General features: G+C 46.1%; 1 protein-coding gene across 1 annotated transcript in view; it reads right to left on the bottom strand.

Moving 5' to 3' along the window:
- Positions 1 to 18570: 18570 nt before the first annotated feature.
- LOC309554080 (alpha-2,8-sialyltransferase 8F-like) overlaps positions 18571 to 23714 on the bottom strand; it is a 51770-nt gene continuing 46626 nt past the window's right edge. Inside the window, exon 7 of the mRNA XM_082255614.1 lies at positions 18571 to 19129. Coding sequence (XP_082111740.1) covers positions 18670 to 19129 — 460 coding nt within the window. The 3' untranslated portion in view covers positions 18571 to 18669. The remainder of the gene's footprint in view (positions 19130 to 23714) is intronic.

Below are 23714 nucleotides of genomic sequence, written 5' to 3'. Positions count from 1 at the left end.
GGTTCCTCTACTATAATGTGTTTATTGTAAGTAGGTCTCCTTCTATAGTCTGTTGCCTACTAGTCTGAGAAGGGGGTGGGTCACTGTTTGTATTGTTAATTGTGCTAATTAACTCAACTATTGTCTGCTAGCAAACTATTGAAGGGTGTGTTTACACTTTTAATAATGTGTATTGTACTTTGTGAGCTCGATGCCGGCAAGTCTGACCTGGAATGAGATCCCTGATTGTCCAGGTGGCTAGTTGTTTAGTTAACTTAAAGTTTATAGTGTTGATTATATTTTTGTATACAGTTGTGTTTGCATATGATAATGATAATGTGATCAGTCTCACCTAAGTAAGTAGTGTATAGGGATGGGCTCTGTGTTTGAGTTGAACGTAAGTTTGACTCAAACATCAGCGGTTCGTATGTTCGCTGAACACACAAACAAATTGGATGCTCCGCGGGAAGTTCGCCCGCCGATGAGTTCCCCATAATCCCCATAATGCTCTTGCAGTGCATTGATTGCTGTTGATTGGCCAAAGCATGCACCTGACATGTATGCTTTGGCCAATCACAGCACAATGTACTGTCAGAGCCATGATTGGCCAAAGGCCAATCATGGCTCAGGAGATAAGTTCACACCCCACCCACCCTATATAAGGCTGCTGATTACACGGTAGCCGTGTATTGGGTGTGACAATAGAGATTAGGCAGGTAGTTAGCTCCCGCCCCCACTAGGTAGCAGGGTTGCTGATCCACGGGACCCGTGGCACTGATTGCTGTCAGGCACCCGTGATCGCTCCCTTCTGAGAGAGAAGGGCGGTCAGCTGTTGTAAACACAGGTAAACGTTGTTCTCTCTGAAATGATCACAGAGCGCCTGTAATCCTTCTATATAGGATAACATGTCTCTGTGTTCATTTCTCATGTCCCTCCCCCACACAGTTAGAAAACACTACCCTAGGCTCACAATTAACAGTTGGATAACCCCTAGGTTAACCCCTTCCCTGCCAGTGTCAGTATTACAGTAAGAGCCCATTCACATTAGCGCGACTTGTCAGGCGACTTGTCAGCCTGACAAGTCGTGGTATGTCGCGGTCCATTGATTAGCACAGGACCCGTTCTAAGAGGAGCGACACAAGTCGCTCAGACTTAGAAAAAGGGTTCTGTACTACTTTGGGGCGACTTCGGAGCGACTTGCATAGACTTCCATTATGTGAAGTCTCTGCAAGTCGCGGTGCACAGCGGTGCACGTGACTTCACAGGTCGCCCCCCAAAGTCGTGTCGCGCTAGTCTGATTGGGCTCTAACAGTGCATATTTTAGCACTGTTTACTGTAGTAAGGACACTGGTTCCCCCAAAAGTGTCAAAAATGTCAGTAAGGGGTCCAATCTGTCTCCTGCAAATCGCAGATAGCCGCCATTGCTAGTAAAAAAAAAATAAAAATGACATAAATCTTTCCCCTAGTTTATAGACGCGATAACTTTTGCGCGAACCAATCAAAATATGCTTATTGGGATTTTTTTTACCAAAAATATGTAGCAGAATACAAAATGGCCTAAAATGATGAAACAATTTGATTTTAAAATTTATTTTTTGGGAATGTTATATAGCAGAAAGTGAAAAATATATATATATATTTTTTTTTTCAGAATTGTCGCTCTTTTTTTGTTTATAGCTAAAAAAAAAAATATTTGTGGGAAAAAAAGGACATCAATTTTATTTAGGTACAGCGTCACCCCGCAATTGTCCATTAAAGCAATGCAGTCCTGAATTGCAAAAAATGGCCTGGTCATTAAGGGGGCAAAACCATCAGGTCCAGAAGTGGTTAAATGACATTTTTTCCTTTAGAAATGTCAGTATTGGTGCCGCAGGCTCTATACACCATACAGATGCACCACTTTACAAGCACATTACGGGGAGACCCCCCAGCCATGATATTTAAAGGAACTTTTTGTTTTATTGTTTCTCTTTAAGCTCTGTTAAAATCAATGCTCTGTTAAAAACGATCGTTTTTAAAAAAACATTTTTTGCATTGATACATGTCCCCTAGGTCAGTACCCGGGTTCCCTTACACTTATTATGGCAATAACTTGCATAAAAGCCGTTAAAATGAGGACTTTTGATTTGTCATGTTTGTGTCCTATGGACTCTAAATCATAGAGCAGATTTAAAGTTTAAGGTTATCAGTAGGGTTGAGCGGACACCTGGATGTCCGTGTTCGGCGGGTTCGGCCGAACTTGAAAAAAAAGTCCGGGTCCGTGTCCCGGACTTTTTCCGAACTTTACCCGGACACCGAACCCCATTGAAGTCAATGGGGACCCGAACTTTCAGGCACTAAAATGGCTCTAAAACACCAATGGAAAGGGCTAGAGTGCCCATATGGAGTAGGAGGGAGGTTGAGGTGGCGGTGGATGTAGCGGTGTAGGTGGAAGCGGCGGTGGAGGGGGGCGAGGTAGCCAACACTGCTTTTTTTCAGTCGTTTTAAATTAGGGTACACCCCAAAAGAGTGAGAAAGATCAAAAATATAACAATGGCTGGGTAAGGTCGGTATCCATCTCTATTCTGCACAAGGTACGGAAAAGTCCTGTGGGATCCATGCCTGGTTCATTTTAATGAATGTGAGCTTGTCCACATTGTCTCTGGACAGGCGGCTGCGCTTGTCTGTGATAACGCCCCCAGCCGTGCTAAATACACGTTCAGATAATACACTGGCTGTAGGGCACGCCAGCACCTTCAAGGCGTAAAGCGCAAGCTCAGGCCATGTGCCCAATTTGGAGACCTAGAAGTTGAAGGGTTCTTCTGAGGTGCTGGCGGTGCCCTGGCTGCGTTGGCGACCTCTTCCTCCTCCTCCTCCTCCTCCTCCTCCTCTGCCTTGGCCTTGTGCTTCCACTGTGGCCCCAATGTCAGGTGGGAATGCCAGCAGCATTGCGTCTACCAGCGTGCGCTTGTACTCGCGCATCTTGCGATCACGCTCCAGTGAGTGAATTAAGGACGGTACGTTGTCCTTGTAACGGGGATCTAGCAGTGTGGCCACCCAGTAATCAGCACAAGTTAGAATGTGGGCAACTCGGCGGTCGTTGTGGAGACACTGCAGCATGTAATCACTCATGTGTGCCAGGCTGCCCAGAGGCAACCAAAGGCTGTCCTCTGTGGGAGGTGTATCGTCTGTGTCTTCTGTATCCCCCCCAGCCACGCACCAGTGATGGCCATGAGCTGGCCTGGGTGCCACACTGCAGTGAACATGGTTCCATCTCCTCCTCCATCTCCTCCTCCTCCTCATCCTCCAGAACTGTGCCCCTGCTGGACAATTGTGTACCTGGCGTTTGTCCGTGCAGGAACCCACCCTCGGAGCCACTTGTGAATGACTGCCCTAAAAGCCATGGAAATGATCCCTCTTCCTCCTCCTCCTCCTCCTGTGCCACATCCTCTTCCATCATCGCCGATGCGTTTTTTCAAGGAGGCACAGAAGTGGGATAGTTAAGCTGACAACGGCGTCATCGGCACTGGCCATGTTGGTGGAGTACTCAAAACAGCGCAACAAGGCACACAGGTCTCGCATGGAGGTCCAGTTATTGGTGGTGAAGTGGTGCTGTTCAGCAGAGCGACTCACGCTTGCGTGCTGCAGCTGAAACTCCACTATGGCCTGCTGCTGCTCGCACAGTCTTTCCAGCATGTGCAAGGTGGAGTTCCAACTTGTGGGCACATCACATATGAGGCGGTGAGCGGGAAAGCCGAAGTAACGCTGCAGCACTGACAGGCGAGCAGCCGCAGGGTGAGAACGCTGAAAGTGCGCACAGACGGCCTGCACTTTCTGCAGCAGCTCTGACATATCGGGGTAATTTTGAAGGAACCTCTGCACCACCAAATTCAGCACATGCGCCAGGCAAGGGATGTGCATCAAATCGGCTAGGCCCAGAGCTGCTATGAGATTTTGCCGTTATCGCACACCACCATGCCGGGCTTGAGGCTCGCTGGCACCAACAACTTATCGGTCTGCTGTTCCATGCTCCTCCACAACTCATGCGCGGTGTGGGATTTTTCCCCCAAACATGCAAGTTTTAAAACTGCCTGCTGTCGTTTACCCCTGGCTTTGCTGAATTTGGTGGTGAAGGTGTTACACTGACCCGATGAGGAGGCGGTAGAGGATGAGGAAGCGGAGTAGGAGGAGTTAGGAACAGGAGGCAAACTAAGGCGCCCTGCAATCCTCGGTGGTGGAAGGAGATGCGCCAAACAAATTTAAAAGGTGTATCTCACATGTACCGATACAGACTATGCCGCAATTTAATTTTTTTTTACCCCAAAAGGGTGAAGATTGAATAGCGGAATAGAAAATATGATATAAAAAGGTGTATCTCAGACGTACAAACACAGACTATGCCGCAATTTAATTTTTTTTACCCCAAAAGGGTGTATATTGAATAGCGGAATAGAAAAAAAATTATAAAACGGTGTATCTCACACGTACAAACACAGACTAGGCCCCGATTACAATTTTTTGTACCCTAAAGGGAGGATGAGGATGAGGAAGAGGAGTAGGAGGAGTTCGGAACAGGAGGCAAACTGAAGCGCCCTGCAATCCTCGGCGGTGGAAGATGCACCAAACAAATTTAAAAGGTGTATCTCACACGTACCGATACAGACTATGCCGCAATTTAATTTTTTTTTACCCCAAAAGGGTGTAGATTGAATAGCGGAATAGAAAATATGATATAAAAAGGTTTATCTCACACGTACAAACCCAGACTAGGCCCCGATTACAATTTTTTGTACCCTAAAGGCAGGATGAGGAGTAGGAGGAGTTCGGAACAGGAGGCAAACTGAAGCACCCTGCAATCCTCGGCGGTGTAAGATGCGCCCAAAAAATTGGAAAGGTGTATCTCACACGTACCGATACAGACTATGCCGCAATTTAATTCTTTTTACCCCAAAGGGTGTAGATTGAATAGCGGAATAGAAAATATGATATAAAAAGGTGTATCTCACACGTACAAACCCAGACTAGGCCCCGATTACAATTTTTTGTACCCTAAAGGCAGGATGAGGAGTAGGAGGAGTTCGGAACAGGAGGCAAACTGAAGCACCCTGCAATCTTTGGCGGTGTAAGATGTGCCCCAAAAATTTGGAAGGTGTATCTCACACGTACCGATACAGACTATGCCGCAATTTCATTCTTTTTACCCCAAAGGGTGTAGATTGAATAGCGGAATAGAAAATATATGATATAAAATTGGTGATTTTTCAATAGCACATGTGAACACAGCAGTGTCTTATGTTTTATGTCAGGGTCAGCTCAGCAGCAGGCTATGAAGGGAAACAAAAAAATTCCCCTTTAACTTTGTAATTTTTAAATAGCAGATTAGTACAGACTATGCCACAATTAAATTTTTTTAACCCAAAAGGGTGTATATTGAATAGTGGAATAGAAAAAAGTATACAAAATTGAAAATCACTCAATAGCACATGTGAACACAGCAGTGTCTTATGTTTTTTTTTTTTTAATCCAATAAAAGCTTTATTGAGAAATTTAGCCAACAGTGACAAAATAATGATGTAAACAAGATGGTATAGCATCAGCAAAAATTATAGACATTTCAGCACAAGAATTAAATTACATGTAAGATTGACATCATACACTGAAAGTCTAATATTAACAACATGTAAGGCATAAATCATAACCAGCTGTGGTGTAGCATGTTAAAGACCGCTACACCAGGAGGACTAGAAGGCCAGAAGGAAGGAAGAAAGAGAGAAAGGAGATAAAGAATGCAGAAAAAAGATTGAGACAAGGGGGGGGGGGGGGGGCGGGGTAGGTAAGAGGGTAGGGGATTCTGATCAAAGCAATTCGTTACAATCAGAACAAAGTGTCTTATGTTTTATGTCACGGTCAGCTCAGCAGCAGGCTATGAAGGGAAAAAAAAAATTCCCCTTCATCTTTGTAATTTTTAAATAGCAGATTAGAACAGCAATCTGTAGTAAAATATAGCTGAACGCTGCACACAACAGACTGATAAAAATATATTTTTTTTCTCCCTCCTCCTCCTCAGTGGGCTCAAGTGAGGGCAAAAAGATCGTTCACTGCACCACCCCCCACACTGCAAAATCGATGTAGATCGCTAACGGACAATTGTTCTGTCCCTGCCTAATCTCTCCAGCCTGTCCCTAAAATGCTCAAATATCTTTCCCTGCCTACACTCCGACCTGTCCCTGCATTCTTTTCGGGCACAATTTTTCACTGTCTGTCCCTAATCAGCAGCAGCCAGCACGTATGATGTGTGCTCTCTCCCTAAACTACAGCAGAATGACGCACCGCGCTGTGTCTCTCGAACTTATAAAGACATGCGTCACATGCTTCAGATGGCCAATCACAGCTACTAATACATTAGTAGGCATGGCTGGGATGGCTTAAGGCACACCAGTTAAACGCTTGTTGATTGGCTGTTGAAAGCCCGCCATTAAAGGCGTGCCATTACATACAAAACAGGAAATAAAATTACCGAACACGGATTTTAAACCCGAACATACAGTCCGTGTTCGCTCAACACTAGATATCAGTAATGTAGTGCGAGTGTGAGCACCTGAATGTGACCTGATAAGTCCTAGTCAGTATAGCAGGAAAAAGATAAAAGCAGTACATTAAGCCAATCATTTGCTGATAAGGAGGAGAAAACAGAGTAAGCCTGGCCATACATTATGCTAATTTCTTTACTTATGTGCCGTGTCACACTTGTGCGATGCGGGAAGGCTGCAAATTTGCAGCCTGTTCCCGCATCGCAAACGCACATCTGGCAGTTCACACTGCCATATGCGATACGCAGGGGGTGTCAATGAAATGTTAATGACACTCCCAGTTTGATCGCATATCGCAGTGCGATCTGACAGTTCGCACAGGATCGGATCGCACAAGTGTGAACCACTGTGCGATCCGATCCTGATGCGGCTGGAAAAAAGGGTCATGTGCGTGTTTGGTGCGGATACAGTGCGAATTCAGCCATACAAAGTGTATGGCTGAATTTGCATCCGCACCTCCGATCGCATGTAATGAAGGAGCTGTGCACTCCGAATTACATGCAATCGGCGCACTCGCAGAAATGTGAACCGGCCCTCAACCAGGGGTTCCTTGATTCAATGTGACAGACTCACTTCGGTCAGAGGCTTTTGGAGAGGGCTAGCCTTTTGCCTACTGACTATGGGGCCTGGCATTTAAGGGAACACTACTCTTTTTAATGTGTATGCCTTGGGGATCTGTGGAGTGGTCTTGTTTCTGATTTAAGTTCATATCTCCCCAAAACTGGTGCCATCCCCCTCACCACCACCGCTTCTACGAATTCACCCCCTCCCCCTCACTGCCACTGCTGCCACCCCTCTCACCACCACCACCACTGCCACTATTTCCACCCTCCCTCACTGCCACTGGTGACACCCCCCTCCCCACCACCACCACTGCCACTAATCCCACCCTCCCTCACTGCCACTGGTGCCACCCCCCTCACCACCACCACCGCTGCCACTAATCCCACCCTCCCTCACTGCCACTGGTGCCGCCCCCTCACCACCATCACCACTGCCACTAATCCCACCCCCCCCCACTGCCACTGATCTGATCCCCTTCGCCACCACCACTGCCACTGATCCCAACCCCATCACACCACCACTTCTGCCACTAATCACCCCCCTCACCACCACCACCACTGCCACTAATCTCACTCCCTTCACCACCACAACCGCTGCCACTAATCACACTCCCTTCACCACCACCACCGCTGCCACTAATCACCCCTTCACCCCCACCACTGCCGATGATCCCACTCCCTTCACCACCACCACTGCCACTGATCCCACCCCCCTTACTACCACCACCGCTGCCACTGATCCCACTCCCTTCACCACCACCGCTGCCACTGATCCCACTCCCTTCACCACCACCACTGCCACTGATCCCACGCCCCTCACCACCACCGCTGCCACTGATCACCCCCTCACCACGACCACTGCCACTGATCCCACCCTCTTCACCACCACCGTTGCCACTGATCCCACCCCCTCACCACCACTGCTGCCACTGATCACCCCCCTCACCACGACCACTTCCACTGATTCCACCCTCTTCACCACCACTGCTGCCTCTGATTCTACCTCTTTTTCTCACCACCACTGCTACTCATTTCATCCCACCACAGCTGCCACTGATCCCACCCCCCTCACCACCACCACCACTGCCACTGTCCACCCTCCTCACCACCACCACTGCTGCCACTAATCCCACCCCCTTCACCACCACCACTACCACAGATCCCACCCTCTTCACCACCACTGCTGCCACTTATCCCACCTCTTTTCCCCACCACCACTGCCGCTCATCCTACCCCCTTCACCACCACCACTGTTACTCATCCCATCCCACCTCAGCTGCCACTCATTCCACCCACCTCACCACCACCACCACCACCGCCGCCACTCGCCACCCCCCTCACCACCACCACTGCCACTGATCACCCCCCTCACCACCACCACTGCCACTGTTCCCACCATCTTCACCACCACTGCTGCCACTGATCCCACCTCTTTTCCCCACCACCGCTGTCACTCATCCCACCCCCTTCACCACCACCCCTGCCACTTATCCCACCCCCTTCATCACCACTGCTACTCTTCCCATTCCACCACCACCACTGCTGCCATCCATCCCACCACCACCACTGCTGCCACCCATCCCATCCCACCACCACTGCTGCAACTCATCTCATCCTACCACCGCTGCCACTCATCCCATCCCACCACCAATTCCATTCATCCCATCCCATCACTGCTGCCACTCACGCCATCCCATCACTGCTGCCACTCATCCCATCCTACCACAGCTGCCACTGATCTCATCCCCCCCACCACTACTGACACTGATCCCATTCCATCCCCCCATCACTACTACCACTGCTGCCACTCATTCCAATCCCATGCTCCAGGGGGTCCATGCCTCATCCCTGCACAGCTGAATAGGAGGGGCAGCTGGCCGGCATATAGAGGATCCTATCCCCTCTCTGCCTCAGGAGCTCCTCTATATGCTGCCCCTCCTATCCAGGTGAACAGGGGTGACGCATGGGACTGGGTTGCCCTGTGGGTCAGGGGAGCCCTTCATGGTTTCTTGCACGGGGGGCCCTGAAGGTTCTAGTTATGTCTCTGGAAGCAAAAGGTGGTGCGACACACTGTTTACTCCACATGTGCTATTTACCAGGGGACTGAAAATTCCTAGCCGGCAATGGGTTTTTGCTGAGCTAACTGTTAGTTCCTCTGGGAGTGATTCAGCAGAAGCTGTACAAAAAGACATCAAGTTTGTGCAGGAGGACGAAAGAAGAGGAAACCGTAAATAGGGAGGAAATTGTTCCTGGTTTGATTGTTGGACATTTTCAAGCTGGATATCTCATAATGCATTACCCCATCCAAGTTATTATCCCCTATTAAAAAAAAAAAAAAAAAACACAAAACAAGCCAAAGGACTGATTTCTGTGTCTGGATGCAAGGAAATGCTGTGTGACTGGCCATGTAGCAGTGGGGAACCCTTACATCAGCAACTCTTACAGGGGTAGTGCTACATACACATGCTAAAGCCGTGGCAAAAATTATATCCCTTGTCAGTGCTGGGACAAGGTCACCCAGTGCCCAGGGCAAGGATACCAAACTGCGCCCCCCCCTTCCCTTAGGGCTAAGGTCAAGGCGCCCCCCTTTCCATGAATAAACTATTGTGCCCAGGGCAACCGCCCCTGCTACCTTCCCCCTGTCATATTCAGTCGGCAGTACTGTTGCTGAGCATGACTTGAATGGGGACGCCCCTAAAGTGATAGATACACTGCATACTTTGGTGTGGATTTTTAGGGTTAAAACAGGCAGTGAGGAGGTGATGTATTGCCTCACAACTATCTGTAAACTTCTCCCTGCAGATCACTTTTCAAAGGGGTGGCAAGGGCTGCTACAAGTGTAAATCAGCACTTATTTTTTTTTTTTTTTTATGAAATAGATCAATATATTTGTTTTTTACAATATATTCCCAAAGTCCAGCTTTAATTATTGATCATCAAATGACTATTGATAGATAACACAAGGCCTAGCAATTATTTGCTACCATAAATGCACCATTCCCAATACAATTTACTGCCTTCTTGACTTTACTTCTGCAGTTCGATCATCCGTTTACTCTTATCTCTTCTGCTCCCATATACAGTAGTAGGTATCTACAGTATTATCTATTCTGTGTCAGAGTCTTTTTCCTTCTCTGATGGGAATTGAGTAACATGTTATCTCAGCCTCGCCCCTCTGTATTCATGGTGGAAAGGTTTAGGCTCCATGTACACGGGACGTTGTTAAAAGTCCCTTTGAATGCTGGAATTTTTAGGACGTTTGAAACGTCCGTTCGGTCGCGTTTGTACCCGCGTTTAGCGGGCGTTTAGCGGCGTTTGCGGGCGTTTGCGTTTAGAAGCGTTCCTAGAGGTCAAAAAAATTATTCCCCTTTAAAATGGAAAAACGCAAACGCTAAACGCGGGTCATCGCGTTCGGACGCGTTTGGACGCGTTTAGACGTGTTCGGACGCGTTTGTGCGTTTGAAACGCCGGGAAACACACGTTCAAACGCAAATAATTGCGTTCTAAAAAAAGTCCCTGAACGCAACTGCCTGCAAATGACTGTAAACGACCTGGTGTACATGGACAGATTAGATAAAATGTAGATGGGTTCAGGGGCTTCTGAAAAAAACGCCCAACTGCTCCTAAACGACCATTTCCAGCGTCCCGTGTACATGGAGCCTTAACCCTTGGGTGTTTTTGAAACCTCACAAGGTTTAATTCCATAGTGCTTGATATGGCTGTTAGTGATTTTGGGACCCAAAGATTCCTCGGTCACCATTGCAGCAGAGCTGAAGCCTCCATTGCCATGGCAAAAGCCCCATAATCTCAGAAGCCATGGCAGTAGAGCTATGGCATCAGTCTAGGTCTCTCGGGTTCAGCCTCTATGGAAAGGGGATAGATTTCCTTAGTTCCTCTAGGTATCCATGTCATTCAGTGGATTGCATAGGTACCAAAGCAACTGATGGATCCCTTGACAACAGGAAAAAGTCCCCACATAGATTGGGCAGATCGTTTGGCCATTTTGGCAGCCAGGGGATCGTTTTGCCACCATGGCAATCGTAGCGATCCCTCAGCAACCATGGCAACTGTTGAGTTCCATGTTCGCAGTGCCAATGGGAAGGATCGCTGAGTTGACATACACTATTTTACCAAAAAACCTGTACATGCACATGAACTTTAAAGGCATCCCAGTCTTAGTCCGTAGGGTTCACTTTTGTGTTGGCCCACCCTTTGCAGCTATAACAGCTTTACCTCTTCTAGGAAGGCTGCCCACAAGGTTTAGGAGTGTCTATGGGAATGTTTGACCACTCTTCCAAAAGCACATTTGTGAAGTCAGGCACTGATGTGGTCGATAAGGCCTGGCTCGCAGTCTCCTCTCTAATTCATCGCAAAGGTGTTCTATCAGGTTGAGGTCAGGACTCTGTGCAGGCCAGTAAAGTTCCTCCACCCAAGCTCACTCATCCATGTCTTTATGGACCTTGATTTGTGCACTGGTGCGCAGTCATGTTGGAACAGGAAGGGGCCATCCCCAAACTGTTCCCACAAAGTTGGGAGCATGAAATTGTCCAAAATGTCTTGGTATGCTGATGCCTTAAGAGTTCTTTTCACTGGAACTAGGGGGCCAAGCCCATCCCCTGAAAAACAACCCCACACCATAATCCCCCCTCCACCAAATGATTTGGACCTGTGCACAAAGCAAGGTCCATAAAGACATAGATGAGGGAGTTTGGGGTGGAGGAACTTGACTGGCCTCACAAATGAGCTTCTGAAGAATGGTCAAACATTCCCATAGACACACTCCTATACCTAGTGGAACCTCTCCTAGAAGAGTTGAACATGTTGAACCCTACTGACTAAGACTGGGATGCCATTAAAGTTAATGTGCATGTAGAATAAGCATCCCAATACTTTTGGTAATATACAGGGCCGTCTATAATATTGATTAGACCCTGGGCAAACATTTTCTTGGGCCCTCTTGAGTCAACTATTTTTGGGCAGTGCGGGCTCAAGTGGCAGCTGCTTTGGGCCCCACAACAATGACTGGGCCCGGGGCAGCTGCCCCCTTTTGCCCTGTGTTAAAGACAGCTCTGGTAATATAGTGTAGTTACCAGTGGATACCAGAGTCTGAGGTGTAATCTAACCACTTGATTGCCATCCCTCAGTCACCATAGTAATAGTAGTTAAGAATAAACTTGGAAATTCAAAAGCGTGTACTGATGTACTAAATGTATTAATGTATCTAAAACTAATAATCATAGAGCAGATTTAAAGCTGAACTCTATATTTCTTTTTAATACAAGCAGTGTGAATACTTGAAAGTGACCTGGTATCAGCCCCATGTAGTTCCCGTACAGCAGGGCTCAACCTGGGAAAAGAAAAAGCTATACAAGGAGCCAATTAGTTTATGTGCTGATGAGGAGAAAGCTGATGGAAAAAAGCAGAATGAAGCAAAAAGAGACAAGTTCATAACTGTGTTGCTTCTCCTTCACCATCCAGTCATAGACTAAAGGTACCAGAAAACAAAAAACATCCTTTTACCCCCGAAACGCGTTAGAAGTTTTCTACCATAATACCAATAAATGAAATTGGACTTTTGGTCTGGCGCTCCTTCCATGTATGCATGTTTTTCTTATGGTAACCTGCTGGAATACCTACCAGGGATTCCAACTTTTAGTAAATTTACAAACAGTTTGTAAAATCCGTTATACAGGATTTATATAGTGCAAACAGTTTGCGCAGTGCTTTACAACATGGGGGCAGACAGTACAGTTACAATACCATTCAAAACAGGAGGAATCATTGGGCCCTGCTCGATAGATCTTACAATCTAAGAGGGAGGGTCAAATGATACAAAAGGTATTAGCTGTGGGGGATGAGCTGATGTAGAAAATAAAAATACAGTTGTTAGTGGGGGCCAGATAGGCTTCTCTGAAGAGAAACATTTTCAGGATCATCTAAAACTGGACTGGGTAGGAGATAGTTGGACAGATTGAGGTAGGGAGTACCATAGAATGGGAGAAGCTCAGGAGAATTCCTGGAGGTGACAAGGGAACTAGAGAGCAGGAGGTCTTGAGAGGAACAATGAGGAAGATTTGGTTAGTATTTGAAGTGAGCTAGGTTAGTGATGTAGCTGGGGGGCAGGTTGTGGATGGCTTTGTAAGTTTTTAGTATCTTGAACCTAATTTGTTGGTTGAGCGGCAGCCAATGGAGAGTTTGGCAGAGGGGTAGCAGACGCTGAGCAGTTTGTAAGGTGGATGAGCCTGGGATAGTCTATAGGGGGATAGCCTATGTAAAGGTAAGCCAATAAGGAGGGAGTTGTAGTAGTCAAGGTAAGAGATATCCAGGGAGTAAATTAGGAGCTTTGTGGTGTCATTGGTTAGGAAGGGGCGTATTTTGGAGATGGTGGGGAGGTTGAGGCTAGGGATGATCGAACGGTTCGGGTCGACCATCGGTTCGACCCGAACATTGGGTGTTCGAAATTCGGCCGAATTCCGAACTTTTTGCTGTAAAAGTTCGGAATTCGGCCACCAGAACCGCCCAAAATGCAATGGGACAGGAACTGGGCTTTAAAAGCCCTTGATTGGTCCAGAAACATCAGTAAAATGTGATTGGAGTGAGTACGGGGTCCAGAGCCCAATCAGGAGTGAATACGAACCCCATACGCCCCCCAGTATATAACATAGCCCCGCCAAAACTCTAGCACTGTAATACAGAGGCTGTGGAAGAGAGTGGAAGCATTTGGGTTTCTCCTTTCTGCTTGTAAAGCTCCAGTGTCATTTTGCAATTATTAGTGTGAGGAAAGGGATATGCAGTGTAGTTAGGGTACTATATACCACTATAGTTAGATTCAATAATCTAGTTTTTGTAGGGATAGCTTTAAGTGTCAGGGTGACTGTAGTGTAGTTTAGGTGACCTGACTCTGCCATGTCAGGGTGACCGTAGTGTAGTTTAGGGTGAACTGACTCTGCCATGTCAGGGTGACCGTAGTGTAGTTTAGGGTGAACTGACTCTGCCATGTCAGGGTGACCATAGTGTAGTTTAGGGTGAACTGCCTCTGCCATATCAGGGTGACTGCAGTGTAGTTTAGGGTGAACTGACTCTGCCATGTCAGGGTGACCGAACTCTGCCATGTCAGGGTGACCGTAGTGTAGTTTAGGGTGAACTGACTCTGCCATGTCAGGGTGACCGAACTCTGCCATGTCAGGGTGACCCCACTATGCAGATTCTGGGTTAGGGGTATACATATATACATATATATATATCAACAACGACAATTTTTAAGAACTTTTTTTTGCCTGATTCATAGTCCCTGGGGCATGACCCAGAACCCTGGGCACTTTTTATGGGCATTTATTGGGTTTTAGGGCTTCAAAATTGTGTTTTTTGATTCCAGAAGTTCGGGTCCCATTGATTTCAATGGGGTTCTGGAATCCGAACCAAACTTTTGGGAAATTCGGGTGTTCTGATCGAACCAAACTTTTCAAAAGTTCGATCATCCCTAGTTGAGGCTGCAAATTTTGGAAAATGATTGGATGTGGAGCCAAAAGGAGAGTCCAGAGTCCAGGATAACACCTAGCACCCAGGCATGTGGAGATGGGTTGATAGTTGTGCCATTGCTTTTGACAGAGAAGACAGGGGAAGAGGTAAGTGGGGGAGGAAATATTATGAGCTTGGTTTTGGATAGGTTGAGTTTGAGAAAGTGGTGTGACATCCAGACTGATATGTTGATCACTAAATAAGCGATGCGTGAAGAGACATTCATTTTTTGCATCTGTCTTTGAATGTCAATTACAGACATGCATACTGCATATCCATAAAGGACATTCATGGACAGATTCAAAATTGACAGATTTTACAAACTGTTCGAAAATTTACTGAAAGTTGGCAACCCTGGTACCCAATGGGCCTTGTATGTCGTGAGCAGTCTAACCTGAGTCAGTGTGTTCTCAATACTCTCTTACTCTCTCTTCCCATTTCCTTTGCTGACTGATCTCCAGCTGTGCCCCATGTCCTGATTGTTCCTGCATGTTCTCTCCTTGCTGACCTGGCGTGTTCTTGACCTGAATTTGGATTCCGATTCTGCCTTGCTGTTTAACTTTGACTCGGCTCCGTTCCTGACTTTGGCTCTGCACATGACTTGGTACCTCGCTGCCCGCTGGTTGACGACTTTGGCTATTCCTAGGACTCCGTTCCTGCCTCTGATCCTGGCCCTTGGTTCTACTCGAGTGCTTGCCTGGCTGTCTGCTGCACCAGCTCTGTATACCGCTGTATGTTCCAGCCTCTGGAATCCTGACAAGCTGCCTATCCGGAACTATCAGCATAAACTGAGGGCCCCTTTAGCCTGGACCAGTCTTCCGAACATAACTGCTGTTCCTGCTTCTCTGGCTCCACGGTCTCCTTGGAGTCGCATTCCCTGCTGCAGGGTCTGCAATCAACACCCACAGGCACTCGTGTCCCTTGGCACCCTCTGTATCATCCTGAGTGGGGCCAGGGCAGGAGATATAAGAGAGGCTGACCTCGTCAATTCAGTCTCCTATCAGGTACGTGACAACATCTCATCACTTATCCAAGCCACTTCTTCGGAACTGAAGAAGTGGCCTGGATAAGTAATGATATGTCTTCAACATTACAGCACAAGTTCAGGGGCAAGGCAGGGAAAACGGTCCAGGAGAACACAGTGATTATTGCTAGTGGCTATAAGAGCCACTAGAAAAAATTGCATGTAAAATCTGACAGGCTGGTTGTACTCAAGTTGATTGATCGATCCCCTTGGGTACATTCAGCCTGCCCATACATGGTTCGAATCTCGACAGGTTCCTGCTAAACCGGTCGAGATTCAAATAGTCTATGGCCGGCTTAAACAGTTATCTCTTTCAGGACAGGGACTGATGTGAATGGTGCAAAATGTATACAAAATTTGTACAAAAATACCAGGTGATAGAAAAAGGAGAACCTTCACAGACTTTCTACCAGATTTGAGATGAATTTGGACTTAGTGGGGAAGGCTTGACCACATTTAAGAGCATTAACCTCACTTTTTCCCAATTTGATAGATGCCAGACAGAACAGGAGAGGAAAAAACCCAACTTCATCTGATAAGTATGCAACAAAAGAGTGTTCCCTAAACTGGTATTGGAAGTGCAAATTCCCTAAAATGTGTTTGTAAAAAAATAGGAAGTGGCGTAAAATGAAGACAGCATGAAAACAAAAACAAGTGCTCAAACGGGATACACATAACATTTACTAATAAAAGTTCTAATCCTTCCCAACTCTAAACAAAATCAAGGAACCCTTTTCAGCTATATCAGCCTCCACTCTTCTCTTCTGGGAAGGCTTTCCACAGGATTTCAGAGTGTTTCTGTGGGAATTTGTTCCCATTTAGCCTAAAGAGCAATTGTGAGTTCAGGTACTGATGTTGGGTGAGTAGGACTGGCTTTAAATCGGTACATTCCTAAAGTTTTTTGGTAAGGTTAAGGTCAGGGCTCTGAGCAGGCCACTCAAGTTCCTCCACACCAAACTCATCAAACCATAGGGTGGATTTACTGAAGCTGGAGAGTGCAAAATCTGGTGCAGCTCTGCACAGAAACCAATCAGCTTCCAGGTTTTTTGTCAAAGCCTAATTGAACAAGCTGAAGTTAGAAGCTGATTGGTTACCATGCATAGCTGAACCATATTTTTCACTCTCCAATTTTAGTAAATCAACCTCCATGTTTTTACAGAGGTGGTTTTAAGCACAGGGTTACAGTCATGCTGGAACATAAAAGAGTCCTCTTTAAACTGTTATTGGAAGTGCAAATTCCCTAAACTGTGTTTGTATGTCTACATTCTTCATAAGGCCTATCTGACACCCATTCGTTTATTTAGATTTCATCCAGATTGTAGTCCCCTGTGTACCCTGTGTCAGGCATGTCCCTGTACTTTCTTTTATCTATTATGGTCTTGTCCCATTATCCTGGGGTATTGGACATAAGTGGAGAGATTTCTCCATGATACTATGGGTTCTCTGCTAACTCACCTAAAACCTAAAAGACACTCAGACACTCAGGTTGAGTAGTGTTAGTATGTGTTAGGACTGCAAGATACACAGGGTGCCTTGTTGTTGGCCTTGCAGCTTATACATGCGTTTGCAAATGTGTGTTAACTAAACCCCTGTTTTTAACCTAATTTGTTAGACAGGTATATTTGGTTTATTAGCAGACTGGTGGGTAAGAATATCAAACTGGGGACCGGCTGGTTCCCACACACCTTCTATAATCCCCCTGCTTTTCAATTTCATTATGTATAGGGATGGAGATGCTGAGCAGTGCTTGCCGGTGTCTCATCTAAAGTCCAAAACTGCCCATTTTTTGTACCTTGTCAGGGATGGAGACGCTTGCTTTACAGGCGGGTGTCTCACTCAAAGTCCCCCTTTTTACTAAAGGGACGGGGGGGTGTGTTTCCCAGCTGATCACTTTTAGTTTGCACCCTATGACTATTACATAGCCATTAGTTTTTCATTACTAGTCATGGATTGGAGCAGGTTGGGGGAGGATTGGCGATCTCCAAGCCCATCTGTTTCCCATGCATCCATCAGCATTCATGTAGTTCCCTTGTGGAGACACTCAGACACTCAGGTTGAGTAGTGTTAGGATGTGTTAGGACTGCAAGATACACAGGGTGCCTTGTTGTTGGCCTTGCAGCTTATACATGCGTTTGCAAATGTGTGTTAACTAAACCCCTGTTTTTAACCCAAGTTGTTAGACAGGTATATTTGGTTTATTAGCAGACTGGTGGGTAAGTATATCAAACTGGGGACCGGTTGGTTCCCACACACCTTCTATAATCCCCCTTGCTTTTCAAACTCACCTAAGGAGGACCCCTGCTAGGTTATGTTGTGATGGCAATAATATTTGCTTCCTGTGCTACCTGCCTCCTGTGGTTGTCTAACCATGCAATTTATCTCAGATTGTACTCCATTTACCGTTTGTTTATTCAGATGTTGGATCGTTAGGTCTTATAATTACCTAGACCCATTATATTGCTTTTCACGAGTGCGCTCTTTAGTACCCTGTTTTTCTTGAGCTTGTAATCTGTAGATCCTCCATGATTGGATTCACATCACTTTGTTATATGTACCTAGAAAACATATTCTTTTGGGTTTTATGTATGCTTTATATCTATGGTGGTACTGTATATGTTTCTATATCAATGCAATCAATAAAGTACCCATTTTCAAGAAAAACAAAAAAAGCATTTGTATGCTATAGAAATAATAATACCCTTCAGTAAAAACAATGGAACTCAATCATTTCAAGGGGTTTCCCCATATTTTAATCATATAGGTAGATGTAACTTCAGATGTCCATAAACCTTTGGTCATATCGAGTATCGGCAAAATGTTTGGATTATTGTATAGGGAAAAAAGGCCTTGGCGATGGCTCCGCCTGTCAATTTTTTTTCTTGATTAAAATAGTAAAAAACAACGAAACAGATTGGTTAAAAAATGTAAACAGATCTTCCATGACTCACGATAACAACTGCAGTTCAAAGTGTTATCAAGTATTTTCATTAACCTTTGAGATTTAAAAGTCATAAACTCAACACTTCCCAACTTGCAGATAGAGTGCTCCCTCTGAATGCATCTTGGTGTAGATAAAGAACTCATGAGGCATGGCGTGGAAGCCTGGTTTGGGGATATTGTTATCATAATAGTGGTGAAGGATAACATTCCCTTCTGGGTCTCTAGAAAATGGCCAAAATCCATAGAGGGTCACTTTGTTGCAGAGCTCAAGAGCAGCAGTGACTAACATGACTCCTGAAGACAGACGCCTGGCCTCAACACCCATCCCTCTCCAGTACCTGGAAATGTTGCTGAGATAATCCGGATGGTAAAAGACAACTTTGTTTTTCAACTGGAATTCTTCTACAGAGTAAAAGGCCCGGAAGGAAACCTCTGTGCTGCTGACGTAGGCGAAAGCTAACAATGCGATCATTGCAGGACCGTACCTTTTGATATGGTTGATGAAAGGCTTTCGCCTTGAATAGAGCCTTTCATACCTTGAAGAATTAAGAGGCCAGTTAATAAGAGACCAGAAGTCTATTTATCTTAGAAATACAACAAGGGATGGAAATACAAACCCCCCCCCCCCCCAAAAAAAAAAGGAAAAGGTTGATTGCTAAGTCAACCAAGAGCCCCATGGTAATGAGACCAATCCCCTGCTGCCATAGCAATGGATTTTAGTCCTACACTGCTACAAATCCTTCTGTTGCCATGATAATGGGCCTGGTTGCTTGCTTACTATGGCAACAGACCTTATCGTATAGCTGACAATGTATTTGGATCTCACCAATCAGCCGATTCTTCAATTTCTATGGCAAGAGGTGATACTATGGTTATCATGACAATGGGGCTGAGTCTTTGGTCATGAGGGCAATAGGATCAAACACCTTGCACCATGGCAACATGTGGATCCTTTCATCACTATGGCACTTGGGTGAAACCATGCTAACCATGGCAAGCATGTGAATCCCTCAGTTGACCTAGCAACTGTGAGCATATCTAAGTGACTGTACAATAGAGGAGGTTGTTAGGCAGTTCGCTCTTCTCTCAGAGATCCATAATCAACTCTAGATCTGGCTTCTCTTCCTCTTCTAGCCCACTCATGTCCTTCTGAATGATGGGGCATTACAATTTAATATGAAACACTCAAAATATTCAAAAAATATTCGGCCTAACCTACCTTGGTAATAAGTGTTCATATATGTATGTCCTGCAATTTCACTATAAAAATACACTATCACCTTTCCCATGCAGGGCAAACCTGCACTCTGTGACCAATCTATACCAATCTTACTATCGTCACACCAGTACCAGTATTGGTGCCAATACTAAGCAATTGCACAAGTACCTATACTTGTGCAAATGCTTCGATACTAAAACTGATACCTTCAAGTCCGACAGGTTCACACATGTGTGGTGCGATTTTTAAGTTTGTTTTCAGTGTCAATTCCCTGCAAGGCAATGCATCGCATACCAGCACATTATGAGAAATTTACCTTAGAATGAAGCCCTCCAGCTCTGCACAGTCACCTCTGAGAGCGCTGACATCTTCCCCAGGTCTTCCTTCTGGGTTTGCGACCTCCGGCTACATGAGTGACTGGGGGCACAATGACATCACTCCTGGAGCCACTGTTTCCGGAACAGGCTCTTGATGGTCCGGCACTGTAGGCCAGACCTTCAGAGCGTATGTGACGGTAATGTCATCGGCTGCATGCACTCTGAATATCTCCTAAACTGTGCAAGCTTAGGAGATATTCACAGTAAGTACAGATAAGCCCTTATTATAGGCTTAACTGTAGGTACAAGTGGTGTAACAGAGTTTACTACAACTTTAATAATAGCTGGTTGTTAAGTGAGCCGGCAAGTTGGCTGCCACGGTCTTAACAACCAATGCCTCATTAGCTGTCAGTGGGCTTCTCCGCTAACATCTGAATGTAAACAAAAGAATTGGCGGCAATAAAACTTGGAGTAAAAAAACAGTGTGGGGGGTCCCCCCTCCCCAATCAATACAAGGCCCTTAGGGTCTGATATAGATTTTAACCGATTCTGGACCGGCCGCCTCATATTTACTGCGGCAGGCTGGCCCTCCTGCTCGAACCCACGTAGGTCTACGTCGGTCACGCGCCTGAAGCTTGGGGACTCTGATGCGCGTGGCAGGTGGCTCCGATTGCCGCCGCCCCCCCCCCCGCGCGATCGTTCCCCGCTGAGAGAGAAGGACGGTCAGCTGTTGTAAACACAGCTGACCATTCTTCACCCTGGAATGATCACAGAGCTCCTGTGATCCCTCTACTGTATGTAAGATCACAGGTCTCTATGATCATTTCACAAGCCACGCCCCCCCACAGTTATAATCACTCCCCTAGGCTCACATTTAACCCCTTGATCACCCACAGTGTTAACCCCTTCCCTGCCAGTGTCATTATGATAGTAACAGTGCACTGATTACTGTATGTCACTGGTCCCCCCAAAAATGTCAAAAATGTCAGTCAGGGGTCCGATCTGTCTACCGCAATATCACAGTCCCGCTAAAAATCGCAGACCGCCGCCATTACTAGTAAAAAAAAAAAAAAAAAACAATAAAAATGACATAAATCTTTCCTGTAGTTAGTAGAGGCAATAACTTTTGCGCAAACCAATCAAAATACCCTTATTGAGATTTTTTTTTACCAAAAATATGTAGCAGAAAACATATTGGCCTAAAATGTTAAAAAATTTAGATTTTTAATTTTTTTTTTTTTTTTTTTTTGGAGAATGTTATATAACAGAAAGTGAAAAATATATATATATTTTTTTAGAATTGTCGCTATTTTTTTTGTTTATGGTGCAAAAAAAAAAAAAATCACAGAGGTGATCAAATACCCCCAAAAGAAAGCTCTATTTGTGGGGAAAAAAAGGACACCAATTTTATTTGGGTACAGTGTCGCATGACCACGCAATTGTCCGTTGAAGTAACGCAGAGCCGAATCGCAAAATAGGGCCTTGTCATTAAGGGGGAAAATCTTCCAGTCCAGAAGTGGATAAGGAGAAACACCCACCAAAATAAACATAAAAAACAATAGCATAGGGTTCCCCCTCAAATCTATACCAGACCCTTACCCAAGCATGCAGCCTGGCGGAACAGAAAAGGGGGGGGGGTGAGTGAATGCCCTCTCCTCAATATGGGGACAAGAGCCTCTTGATGGGGACAAGGGCCTCTTCCCCACAACCCTGGGCAGTGGGCTCAAATCCTAGCCCCCCCCTATGTCAATGGGTATGGGGTACATTGTAACACAGAGACAGTTTTTGAAAAGTGCTTTATTAAAAAACAATGTCCCCCAAAGTAAATCCAGCATCAATTACAATAAACGCCATTGTCGACCAGAAAAAAAAAGCTCTGTACCCAACGCTAGCTGCCGCCATCTGACAGCTCCACCCCTTCTCATCCCTAATTGAACCAAGAGGCGGGGCCATCACCGGGTGAACCCACTACTTCATGACATCATCGATCCAGCATGCCCCAGTTGATGACATAACAAGGGGGCAGGGCCACACAGTGACGTCATCTGGTGACCTCTGCCCTGCAGCAGAACTGTCAGATGGCAGAAGCCAGTGTCAGGTTCAGACCTGTTTTTTTTTTCGGGTCGGCAGCAGCGCCATTCATCGTGATTTACTTTGGAGAATTTTTTTTTTTTTAAATAAAGAACTTGTCAAAACCTGCCTCTGTGCTTTTATTTTTTTTTTTACACTTTTTTTGGGTGAATGAGTAGGGGTAATGTACAAGGCCCCCTTGTCAAAGGAGGCTTTCAGATTCCTATAAGCACCCTGCCCAGTTCCCACAGACCCCCACAACCAACGGCCAGGGTTGTGGGGAAGAGGTCCTTGACCCCATTGATATGGGAACAAGGTATTTTTGGGGGGGGAGCCCCCCTACCCCAAAGCACCCCTGGTATGGTTCAGGAGGGGGGAGGGCACTCGCTCGTCTCCCTCTTTTCCTGGCCTTCCAAGTTGCATGCTCGGATAAGGGTCTGGTATGGATTTTAGGGGGAACCCTTACATCATTTAAAAAAATCGATTGGAGGGGGGCACACTGTTTATTTTTTCTCAATTTTCATTGACAGTAATTCTTTTGTTTACATTTAGCTGTCAGCTGTTGAGTCGTCGGTTGTGAAGGATGCGGCGAGCGCTACAGCCAAAATCAGGTTAAAAACTGATGGTCTGTGCGATTCAAAAGCATACCCATACAAAGCAATGAGCTTGTAATTCACACCGGGACAGCACCACAGTGCTCAGAAAACCTACAGGACTCTTTTTTAATTTGCACTGCTGATGCACCACATGTCAATATCTACAATGGAAACCCAGGTTATTTCACACACCATGCGAATCGGACGCAGTTAGAAACGCGTCCAATTTGCATATATGTGAACCGGTGCATCCAAGGGCAAAAGGGTGATTGGTAATTGGTATCGGCAAACACTTGAGAAAAAGTATCAGCACTTGTATTCGGTCTTAAAAAAGTGGTATTGGTGTATCCCTAAACCTTACCAATACTCCTTTGTGTCCATACCCAGCAGTTATGGATAAGGAGGACCATGTGACCTACCAGCCTGAGACCAGGGGAGGGCTGGGCCAGGGGACAGGGGGGCAATTGCCCCCCAGGCCACTCTGATGCCCTGCAAAAAGGCTTCACTGCTTCTGCCAGAGATATGCCTAAAACATTCCTAGTGAAGAGAAGTAAAAAGTCTGCACTGCTGACCTACTGATTGCAGGATGAAGACAAGGACAGAACGCAGTTCTCCCCCCCAGCATTGATGTTGTAAACTTTGTCTGAGCAGAGGCCAGTTCCATGACCCACTGGAGATTCACCTCCCCCAGGCAGCCCCGACAGAGCTGTCCCAGCTCCCCCCAACTGCCACCTGCTGGCTAGGTCGGGAACCCAGATTCGGCTGGTGAGTAGAGAGTACCTGGAGTGGAGCTTTTCAGCCTGGAATGGGGGTCAAGAGAAGGCGGGGAAGAGGGAGAGTGGAAGGGGGGCTGAGTTGCTGCACCATACGCCTCTGGTTTGGGACGAAAGTTGCCAGTCAGTACATGCCTGAGGCAGTG

The sequence above is a fragment of the Pelophylax lessonae genome (genome assembly GCF_965119305.1).
Source record: "Pelophylax lessonae genome assembly, chromosome: 4".
In the NCBI taxonomy this organism is placed as follows: Eukaryota; Metazoa; Chordata; class Amphibia; order Anura; family Ranidae; genus Pelophylax; species Pelophylax lessonae.
Note: the sequence above shows the minus strand (reverse complement) of the source record. Positions and strands in the feature narration are given on the sequence as shown.